This window comes from Acomys minous (genome assembly GCF_964271855.1).
Source record: "Acomys minous genome assembly, chromosome: 2".
Lineage (NCBI taxonomy): Eukaryota > Metazoa > Chordata > Mammalia > Rodentia > Muridae > Acomys > Acomys minous.
In genome coordinates, this window is record NC_140484.1 from 132,253,199 (window position 1) to 132,264,721 (window position 11,523).

At 52.2% G+C, this 11,523-nt stretch overlaps 1 protein-coding gene across 1 annotated transcript in view; it reads left to right on the forward strand.

Annotated features, from left to right (window-relative positions):
• Positions 1 to 781: 781 nt before the first annotated feature.
• The window catches only part of CHRDL2 (chordin like 2), a 29,476-nt gene continuing 18,734 nt past the window's right edge, over positions 782 to 11,523 (forward strand). The window contains exons 1-2 of the mRNA XM_084774035.1: positions 782 to 880; positions 11,404 to 11,516. Of these exons, the coding sequence (XP_084630161.1) occupies positions 799 to 880; positions 11,404 to 11,516 (195 nt within the window). The 5' untranslated portion in view covers positions 782 to 798. The remainder of the gene's footprint in view (positions 881 to 11,403; positions 11,517 to 11,523) is intronic.

An 11,523-nucleotide genomic window follows, 5' to 3' on the forward strand; every position in this document is an offset into this window, starting at 1 on the left:
ACCAAACACCCAATCCTGAGCTTTCCCAGCCCCGTGCTATGAGCTGCCCCATTCCAATACCAACTCCGCTCAATTCCGTTTGAAATCTAACTGGGCTGGGTCCCCTTGCAGGCTGGGTACCTCGGGGAGACAGGGGTTAAATCCCGGGGCGCGAGTGGTCCCTTCCCCCTCCCCAGCCCCTTAGTCTCCACTCGGCGCCTCGCCTGGAGCAGAAGTTCCCAGCCCTGTACTAGAGGGGAGGGGGGAAATGGGCTTGTTTCTCGGGTGGCCAATCCACGAGCTCGCGGTGCCTCAGAGGAGGCGCCAGCACTAGGCCGGCCTGAGGCTGCAGGCTTCCCGCGGCAAAGTACAAATGCGCCCGAGCGCGGCGTCTGGCGCCCGAGGCGTGCACAGCGGCCGCGCTCAGCTTCCCTCGCGCCGTCACCGAGGGTCCCCACCGCGCCCCAGACCCACGCCGGACCCCGCGCCGCCAGCCAGCGTCCCCGGGACACTGCGCACACCCCTCAGACCCCAGTCCGCTAGCTAGCACCTTCATCCTTTCTGCCATCGTTTTTCCCTCCTGCCGGACTTTCCTTTATTTCCCCATCACTCCGTCTCTCTCCCTTTTCTTCTCGCCTCTTCTCTACGGTCCTCTCATCCCCACCTTAGACCCCTCCTTCTGTCCTTGGCTCCTCTTCATCTTTGCTTCTCTGACTCCTCAGACAGAAGTCCTACTTGGTGGTCCCCGGGGGACTTGCTTCCTCTAGTCTCACTTTCTCCTTGCTCATCCGAAGTTGTCTGACCTTGGGGCAAGGAAGGATGGTTCCCGGCGTGAGGATCCTCTCCTCTTTGCTGGGACTCACGATGTTCTGGTTCCCCTTGGACTCGCAAGCCCGAGCTCGTAAGTAGAAACTCTGCAAAGTCTGGGCAGGCAGTGGAGGGATGCGGACCACTGGGATGTGCGTTCCTGGAAGGTGTTCAGATCTGGGGACCCCTATTTTTGGGCACCCATACAGGCAGCACCTGCATAGCAAGGGTGCATGTTGCTCCACGACCAGTGTGGGCCGGTGAGTCTTAGGGGAGAAAAAGGGGTTGGCAAGATTCCACGCTGGGGGGCTGCTGCCTGCTGGGGCAAGGTGCTGTACATTGTGGAAAGGGAACCCTGTTCCCAGCAGCAGGGTGTGTCGCCACAGGAAAGAGTGTGATGAAGACAGAAAGGCTGTTGTGTGGAAGAACTCTTGGGCAGAAGGATGAACAAAGTGGCTGACCTTTCTAGTCCTTTATCTCTTTTGATACAACACTCCAGTGAGGTGTCATCATTAACACTTAACAGATGAGCGATGTAGGCAGGGCAAAGAAAGTTGCCTGGAGCTTGTAAACCATCCAAAGCTAAGACTCTAATTCTAAATCCTACCTTACAATGTCTAGAAGACACATTGATGTGGGCCGTGAGACTCTAGAAGGCAGCAGGGCATGGTGAAACAGACGAGGGTCTTTGCCTTCCTAGCCCCACTGAATACCAGCTGGTGGTTCAGACACAGAGGGCACCTCGCTGTCTCTTTTCTAATCTATAAAATATGAGACTCCTAAGACAGTTATGAGTATTAAGTGACAGGGAGCAGGCAGAGGGACTTGCAGTGGGATGTTAGAGATGGTTTTCACTGAAGCCGTCTAAACCAGAGTTTCCATTTCACACAGCAGGTTAGATAGGCCCACAGCCGCAGTTTCCTAACCGTCCACCTTAAAGCTGGCAACCCCTCTGAATCCCTCAATAAAGAAACAGATGTCACTGGGCGTGGTGGCGCACGCCTTTGATCCCAGCACTTGGGAGACAGAGACAGGTGGATCTCTGTGAGTTCGAGACCAGCCTGGTCTACACAGTGAGTTCCAGGACAGCCAGGATGACGCAGAGAAACCCTGTCTCAAAAAACCAAAAGGAAAGAAAGAAAGAAAGAAAGAAAGAAAGAAAGAAAGAAAGAAAGAAAGGTCAATGGGGGACAATACTTTGCTCCAGGCCACTGTGGCAGAGCCTAGCTTGAAGACCCCAGGTGCCCACCTCCTAGCTGGGAACCCTCCATGTCCACTGCTCAGCCCCACCTGCCAGCTCTGCTTCTGTCTGGCTCATGGCTTTGCGGAGCTGGTGAGGTTGGATTCTGTCCTGTATCTTCTGGCGTGTCTGTCTGTCTGCCGTTCCCTAGCCTGCCAGTGGTGTGAGATTCATGGGCATCCTCATGAGCAGGCAACGGAGAGAAGTCAGGGTCAGGTTCAAGTTTTGACTCTGCCTCCTGCACCCACGTCCCTTCTGTGAGCCTTGGCTTCCTCATCTGCAAAGGAGAGCTACTAGCCAGGTTCTTGGAGGGCTTGAGGGGGAAGGACTGAAGGAAGCGATGCTTTCAAATGCTTGGAGGATTGCCAAGCACTCAGTAAATGCCCCCTCTCCTTCCTTGAACCCTGAGGGTTTCCTCCTAGCCTGCCTGCTGTCCACTGAAAGAGACTTAGTCTCAGAGGACTTCAGTTCCTGCCTTTGGCCTTGGCCCTGCAGCTTCCTTCCAGTATGATCGCCCTAGGTGACCCAGTCTGAGGATGCTTCAGAGGTGCTCACAGATCTTTCTGCCCCCTCTGATCACCAGCCCTTCAAAGTTTCAGTCACCTCTTCCTGAAAACTCTGCCTTGGTGACCTGCTCCCTTTCCAATCTCCCCACCTCTGTGCCTCCAGTGGCCTTCCAGTCTGTATGTGTCACCAGGTTCGGCAGCATGCTGTCTTCCCCACAGCCTTGTAAATACAGAGCTCCACACACTCAAGACAAGGACTGTCACTAAGGTGAGGTGAACTGGCATTTGGGAAGAAGCATTAAGATCCTGGTGTCGTCAAGGCTGGAAGAGAGTTCCCTTCTATTTCTACCCATCAAATTACCTACTTTTATAGTTAATCTGGGGGCGGGGGGGGGGGAGGGGGAGGGGTAGCTAGCATAAGGCCACAGAGAAAGGAGCAGAGACCTAACTCCAGATCCATTGTTTATTGGTTGTGTGAATTGGGACACATCCCCTAGCTCTGAGCCCAGTGTTGATTGGTGCTGTTGGTTTGTGAATACTGCAAGTCTCTTGCCAGCATCCTATCTTTAAGGGCTCGTATGAAAAGTCTTGCCTTAGCATAAGAGAGCTCTCAAGTGCGTGGTGTGTAAGAAGTTTCCAGGTAGCATCCAAAGTGCTTTTACAAATGGTGCCAACAGATGGGTGTTCTCGGGTCCAAGGTGGCCACGCCCTGAAGCATGTCCAGGGGTTTGGGGCATCCTCCTTAGTTGAAATCCAAGGCTGCTCAGCAATGGTTATTCATTCTCTCCTTGGTTCTACTTCTACCTACAAATCCATGCTAAGTCTCAGTTAAGCCATACCGAGCCCTAACTGTCGGACCCACTGACCAAACCCAAATTCCACCTGAGGCTGAAGCCATCACACAGGCTGGAGGCTCTAACCTTGTCTCTGGCTGGTGCTGACTCCAGTCCCACACAGTCACATCTGTATGGTTCTTCCCTGGTCACCCGTCCTCTCCGTGACCCACAAGTGGCCCCGGTCCTTTACTCATCTCTAGTGCCTTCTCGGGGACCTGCCTCTCTCTGCAGTGTGTCATTCCTTACAAATGGCCTAATATGCTTCAGGTCGCTCTTCTCTCCTTTCATTCAATGCTACTTTCAGGAGAGAGTTAATTACCAAGTAAGATATGAACTCTCGAGGGTCTGTGTCTTATGGGAATTGGGGCTTTGAGTCCCAGGTGATGGGCTCTCAGACCCCAGCAGCAGGCCTGGAGGAAAAGGTAGTTCCTCGAGGATGCTGTGGTTCCAAAGGCATCTCTCCATCACAATGTCAGGGGCACAGCGCTTGCTCTTTCTCTGATTTCCAAAGGGAACCTCAGGCCTCTGTTTGCCACTTGTAAGGTGAGACGCTGGCCCTTAAACGGGTGATGTTTGAGGACCTTGGTGGCATTGATTGCCTGTCTCTGACACCAGATGTCCTTGTCTTCATCCTGAGTCCACTTGACTTTGGCAGTGAGAGTTGAGAGAGTGTGTAAGCACTCTGCCCTCTGGGGAGAAAGAGATGAGCAGTCCTCCCTATGACAAAGTGCCTAGGGAGATGGTCTAGGGAAACGTGTGCCACAGGATACTTACCAATATGGAATCCTGCCCAGCTTTCCAGCTTAGTCACATCTCTATCTATCTGTCCAGATGTGCACGACAGGGTGGGGAGCAGGAAAGCGGCCTTAAGTTGAGCCTTGGGCAGGCCCTGTGTCTGGCTCTCAAGCCACGAGGTTCTGCATCTCCCTGCTCCCACCAGTAGAGGTCTCTGCCTCACTCACTGGCTACAGGCTGCAAGCTCCAAGACAGCTGTGCAGTTGCTCCAGCTGTTGCACCTGTTCCAGGGCGGGCCTCTCAAGTTCCCTCAGCCGCCGGCCACGGCGCCGCCTCAGAGAAAGGACCTAGAATATCTTGAACTCCCAAAGAGGAGGACTGATGTGAGGGTGATGTTCCTGGGAGGTGCAGCCCAAAGATCAGGCACCACTCTGGGCAGGACCTAAGTCTGTTGCCCGTTCGTATACTCAGGAGTTCTTCATGGCGTCTCCGCTGAGTCCTTTTGCTTGCAAGTGGAAGTGCGTTTTTTTTGGTCCTGTCACTTGGGTGAGCGTCTCTGTAACCATCCTCTCAGAGGGCCAGAACGACTGTGGAGTCTGTGCTGCGACAGGTCAGGGATCTCCAACCCCTCCGTCGCTGGGGCTCACTTTCTCTAGAATAAGGGAATCAGACATAGTCTGGGTCCCTAGCTCCCTGGAATCCTATGAATCTAAGTGTATCTACTCAAGTGAAATACAATGAGCACAGCTCCCTTTGATGGGTAATAGAGATGCCCTACCTCGCTCAATGATGCTGTCCTTGGAAGTCCTTCCATGCTTCTAAACGTCTATCACATCCAGATGGAGAGAGCTGTGTTCAAAGAAGGGTATCCCTCTTACTTGTTTGTACAGCTCGGACACCAAGGCATCTCTTCTAATATTTCAAGCCCCTGCCTCCCAAGGAGAGCCAGAGCCCAGGGCAACACTTATGTCCTAGACGAGACTGAGTTTGTCTGTGTAAATAAAGTGTGGCTGTGTTGGGTAGAAGTTGAGGTCTGAATGCTCAGATTCCTGGGCAGTCTGGCTCATTCGGATTTTCTGAGTTCTTGCTACAATTCCAGACCTCCCTCTCCTCTCCCTGAACCGCCTGGTGTTTTCCATGGTTGTCTCCAGCCTCCCCCAGGCTGTTTTCTGGTTGTCTTTTCTGGTTGCTCTTGGAGCAGCCCTTAGGCACACCACCCCACCTTTGACTTGACCCCACAGGACCTTTATCATTACATGAATGTTTTGGGGTCAGACTGTGGGCCACACTGGGAGGGGGACAGTTGAAGACTGTTGACTTGCTCATAAAGATCAGGGAGTCATTGCTGCCTTCAGCTGCCCCAGGCTCCTGACTTTTTTGTGCACACTGTGTTCTTTGGTTTGGCAGGTGGTTCAGGAGTCAGTGGCCAAGAGCTGGAAGGGGAGGTCAAAGGTTAATTCGTGTTACGTGGCAAGATACACCTGTTGAAAGGGCCTTGTTCGCCTGCCCTGCAATAATGTTGTTTGGTTGTTGTTAAGGCGAGAGGTTTCCAGGATTAAAGACCTTAATTGGCTCTTCCGCCATAGCTGCATTCTCTTTCTGTTAACTTTGTCCACCCATCCATCCACTCATTCACCAAGCGCTAACTCAACGCAGGCTCTGCACCAGACAGAGACTCAACATCTGTTCATCCCTCTCACACAGTCTGGTAGAGAAGACAAACCCACTCAACAAGTGTTTCCAGTTCCTGGTGACGAGAATTCACACTGCGTTGTGACCAAGCTTACCTCAGCCCTGAAGGTGAAGCCAAGGGTCCTGCAGAGTTGGGGTGGCTTTGTGGAAATGGTGGCAAGTAAACGGTCTTCTGAAGAGTGAGGAGGGGCTGGTCCAACACTGGCAGTATCTTCCAGGTGGAGGAAACATCAATGAGAAGACTTAAAGTGTGATGAGTGAGAGACTCAGTAAGAGGGGGTGAGCCCGAAAACAGGGTCACCACAAACAGTTGTGGCTGAAAATATATCTGGGAGCCAGTTCAAGGACAGCCTGGGGTAGGGGTGACCTGGGACCATCTGGAGTCTGTCTGGCAAATATTAATGCCCTGAATTGGAACCGGATAAACTAACGCCAAAAAATGTTCAGTCTGCCAAAGAAGGGAAAGGGCCCAGGTGTGGCCTAGAGAGGTGGATTCTTCCTGTGGAGGGCGTTAGCACCCTCTGACTCCCTCTCAGGGCCCTCTCTGCCCTAGCCATAGTCACTCCAGTCTCTGTGCCTTTGCAGGTGGCTCCAGATGCCTGGCAAGGCACTCCCATCCTCTCTGCTCCTTGTTAACACTTCCAAGATCCTGCCTGGTGTCTCTGTTTCTGTCTCTCTCTCTGTCTCTCTCTCTGTCTCTCTCTCTGTCTCTCTCTCTGTCTCTGTCTCTCTCTCTCTCTGTCTCTGTCTCTCTCTCTCTGTCTCTCTCTCTCTGTCTGTCTGTCTCTCTCTCTCTCTCTCCCTCCCTCCCTCCCTCCCTCCCTCCCTCTCCTGTTACTAATGATAATGATGCTCACTCACTGCATATGGTGCCAAGTGCCCTGCCGTCACTGGTATGTCATTTTCTGGCCCCTGCCGAGGAACTGCAACCACTGGGGTCACTTGCTGTCACCCTGCTAACTTCCATGTTGCCAACAGCACAGGCCACTGTGTCTGTACCCGGGCTTGCAGGTGGTCCTGGGCCACCCTGACATCACATGGCTGCCATGCCCTCATTGATTGCTCCTCTGCCCTCTCCATCCATATCCCACCCAGTCTGCCTTATACCCTGCCCAAGGAACCTACAAGCATGCTTCTTCAGTCTGTACCTTTGCCCTTCAATGTCCCTTCTCTTTAGGCCCAACCCTAGACGTGCAGCCATACTATCTCACCAAGGTGAGAACCATCGCTTTTCCCTGATCCCTTGCCCGCGGGCCCTCCAATCAGCTTTTGACTCCTTGGCTCACACAGTGACACTTCTAAAACTGCAGGCTTGGTCATGCCTGCAACCCCAGTTAATGCTTTTCACAGCTGCCCTTCGCCCTCTTGACTCCAAGGCATCATTGCGAGCTTCCATCTGCACTCTCCCAGCCAGGACTCTCACCTCTTACTCCTGCCTTCCCAGCCTCTGCCCAACCTTCTGAGCCACTTTCAGTTCTACAGCCCAAGCTGAGGTCCAGATAGGAACTGGTGACATTAAGGAGACAGGCCTGGCTTGTGACTGAAGCCAGAAGGGTACAAGGACTTCGTCAACGAGGACACTTTGGAGATATGACCTCTGGGTGATTATGATAGTCATGGCTAGGAGGAGCTGGAGGCTGCCCTCAAAGCTCTGGAAACAAATACCATGAGAAGCAGACCATTGGGGAAGTGTAGAGCCAGCGCCCAGATATGGTTTTTGTCAGTCAGTCTGGTCTTATGCATGACTTAAATGAGCATATATTGTAATCTGCATCAGACACAGGCATGGTGTGTATAGGATCTGACTTAATTCAAGAATAACCCAAGACACGGTATACTACAAGTCCCAGTGAACACATGTGGGATTGGCTGTGGGATACTTACATAACTTTATTCAACTTGAGATTCAAATAAAAGCTATGTCTATGATTTAAACCCTGGCATTGGGTCTAAAAAACAGGACATGTTTCTTTCCAGATGGAGAGAGAGCAGGGCACAGGTTAGTGGGACGATAAATGGTGACAGTAACAGGTGAGAGAAGGCGGGGTGAGAGCCAGGAGAGGAGGCAGAGGGTACGGAGGACAAAGGGAGGGAGGGGAGAAGAGCATCCGTCTTCTTCTCGGTGGCAGTCAGGATTGGCCCCAGTGGCTCCCAGAACTTCATCTTAATCCTCCTTGGAGGGTCTGAGAGCCTGGGATGGATATAGCCATCAGAACCTCAAAGAATTGTGGGTACTCAGCCCATCTCATGACCACAGTACCAAACAAGCCAATGAGAGGTTTCATGGTGTGATGAAACGTCTTTTACAAACATGCGACTCTCAACTCTTGACTCCTAGAAACCTAGAGCCTTAGAACTTGAAATTGTGGACTCGTAGGGAGCCTCCGGAGACCAGAGTTTGGCCCTGTATATCTTTCAGATAGGGAAACTGAGGCTCAGAGAAGGTAAGATGTTTCTGAACATCACCTCATGTGTTTGTAGCTTCAGGAGCGTGCACTCTTTCCAACAGCCTTGTACGGGAGCTGGTGTCCATGCCAGGGTCACTGGAACCAGGATGGCTGTGCTTGGCTTGGCAGTCTCCTCCCCTCCTGGTTTTCACATGGCTTTGGGCACACACCTCCCTGGAAGAAGAGAGAGCTCCAAGCACCTTAGAGGGCATGGTAGGGTGGAGTCTGTGGCCACCAAAGGCTTCCTGCCAGGCCCCCCACAGACTCAGCTTCTGCCAGGCCTGTTGGTGGCAGGGAGGAGCCCTGACTGAGTGGCTCCTGTCCTCACACCCTGAGCAGGCAGGGAAGGGAAGGCATGCCAACTGGCACAGAAACCCGAGGCTTTAGGACTGCCCCGAGGAAGGTAGAACACGGTTTCCTCAGCAGCTGACTGAGACCCAAGGTAGTCACGGTGTGGCAATCACCCCTCCCTTGTGGGGGGAGGGGACTGAGGAAGAAAGACATTATTCACTCCTTGGAGACTTGGACTGCCTCTAGCCAGCACCCCAGCTGGGCCTGTGTTCTACCCTCTGCCAAGGGAGGCTGAGAGATAAACATAGTTCATTTGATACGGGCAAGCCAGGCCAGCCAGGCGTTGCTGGCCCCTGGGGGACAGGACCTGTTGTCTGGTGCCACCCTCCACGGTGGGTTGGTAGGAAGCTAAAGCTGTGTGTCCCTCCTCATCCATGGCCCACGAAAGCCCAGACTATGGCATCGTAACAATGACCTCAAAGCTTTGTCCTGAGAGGCCAAGGTGGCAGAAGGAGCTGTGTAAGAAGCCAGAGAAAGAGCAGGGTTTTTTTTTTTCTTCCTTTTTCAAAGCAACTTCCTAAGGTATAAGAATGGCTAGGAAATCTAGCACCATGGAGGTGGGCATCAGGGACCCTCTTCAGTTTTTGTGTGTGAGTTCCTATACAAGTTCTTAGCTAAAGGCTGGCACTTAGTGTGAGCCTGAAAGCCTAAGAGGACGTGAGTCTGGACCCCTGTTTCTAAGATGCTCCACTAGAAGTTAGAAGAGAGATCCCAAAGGGCAAGTTCTACATTGTAGGCCAGTAGTGATCTAGGAGGAAAAGCCAAGGGATGGAGTGTGGTGCCTGGTAGAGCAGAAAGACAAAGAGGTGGAGACCATAGGCCTGGAGTCTGGGTTGGATGATGACATATGTGATAGGTTCTTCTTTGACCTTGGGGCCCTAGGTGCAAATCACTGGCTGGGGAGCACTAGGCAGGCCTTTGCTTTCCAGTATAGTTTTCTGGTACTCATGACATGACAAAGCAGGATGAAAACTGTCTGGCCCATATCTCAGACTGTTTCCATCCCCACGGCATTCAACCATGTCCAGGAGGAGGTGGCTTTGTGCTCATCGCTGTGATCACATACAGCGTTTAACTCATAGCATCAGCTGGCTCAGGGAGTGGCTTGCAAGTACTGCAGCAATTAATTCTCAGCCAATGATTAGGAAACCATTAACTCTTTTTTTTTTCACGTAGGGCCTCCTGTATCCCAAACTCATATGTAGTTGAGGATGACCCTGAACCTTGTAGCTTCCTCCCCCCATGTTCAGAGTGCTAGAGTTGGGTACTACCATGCCTGATTATGAGATGCTGAGGGGCAAACCCAAGGTTTCGTGTAAGCTAGACAAGCACGCTACCAACTAAGCTACGTCACTGGCTCCCATTAAGTAGTTATAGAAACACTCAGCACAGAGCATAACTGCAGGGTCCCTTCCCCTTGTTTCAATACGGAGGCACTTAGCTCTGGCTGGATTGCCCTGTTCCTTCCGAAAAGAAAAGCTCAAGTGATGGAGTTTTCCTATAGGAATGCAACATCCTTTAGGGGCTGAAGATCTCCCAGATGACTGCATGGAAGAGGGCTGGAAGAGACAGGGCAAGAGGCACTGTGAGCCCAGGTAGCCATGTTGAAATGGGAACCCCGTGCCCAGGCTAGCCAGGGAGGAGGGGGAGAAGTGAGAGTGATGGTGATTGGTTAGAAATAAAAGGGAGGTGGAGACTTCAGGAGAGGAGGGCGGGGATAGGAAAGGCATCTAACCTGCCTCAAACACTAGCTAGTGTTTCAATCATTCTGAGAAAGAATCCATGTACCTACTAGCCACCGATACACAGACAGCTAAAAAGTCACCTAAGGTGACAGTCACAACTCAGAGAAGTCACAAGTGTGACTTTTTGCCTTACCATGTGTGACACATCCATGTAGCATGCGTGTACGTGTGTGTGTGTGTGTGTGTGTGTGTGTGTGTGTGTGTGTGTGTGTGTACAGATGTACATGCACATGCGCGCACGGATGTGGAGGCCAGAGGTTGACATCAGTATCTCCCTGGGTTGCTCCCTGCCTTGTATATTGAGTTAGGATCTGTCACTCAAACACAGCACTTGCTGATTCGGCTAGTCTGAAGAGGCTTTAGCTAGTCTAGCCAGTCAGATTTCTCCAGGGATCTCCTGGCTCCGCCTCCCCAGCACTAAAATCTCAGGTAGACCAGCACTCCTTTGGGACATTCCACTTGGTGCTGAGGATCTGAACACCACTTCCCACATTTTGCATAGCAAGCTTTTTTGCCCACTTAACTACCTCTTTGGCCCACAAAGGTCACTTCTAATGACACATCTGTGCATGAGTGCGTGAGTGCGTGCGTGAGTGCGTGCATGCGTGTGTGTGTGTGTGTGTGTGTGTGTGTGTGTGTGTGTGTGTGTGTAGGAGGGGGAGGGGACAGGGAAGATGGACAAATGGGACAGAGGAAAAGAAATGAAGTGTGGTTATGAGGCAGAAGAGCAATGCGCTGAGAGAGAGGAGACCCAGGTTTCCACCCTGCGCAGTGTGCTAACTGCTGTGTGGCCTCAGCATGAAATTTGTCCTTTCTGGACCTCAAAGTATCCATCTATGCATAAGAACTACAGTGTACAGCACTGTGTTGCTTTGTAAAGCATTTCAGTGCTCAATCCCCTCACAGCCCCGTAAACTGTCAGGGCTCAGAGAGGGGCAGGAGCCACATGCCTAATAGCAAGTGTATGGTCCAGGAGAGATTCAAACCTGGACATTCTGGGAGCAGGGATGAGGCAGGGTTTGGGTTGGCCCCTCCTGAGACTAACATCCCTCATTGGTTTGCCAGGCCCAGGCAAAGTCTGCCTTTTCGGTGAAAAGATATTCACCCCTGGCCAGAGCTGGCACCCCTACCTGGAACCACAAGGCACGATATACTGTGTGCGATGTACCTGCTCTGAGGTAGGTT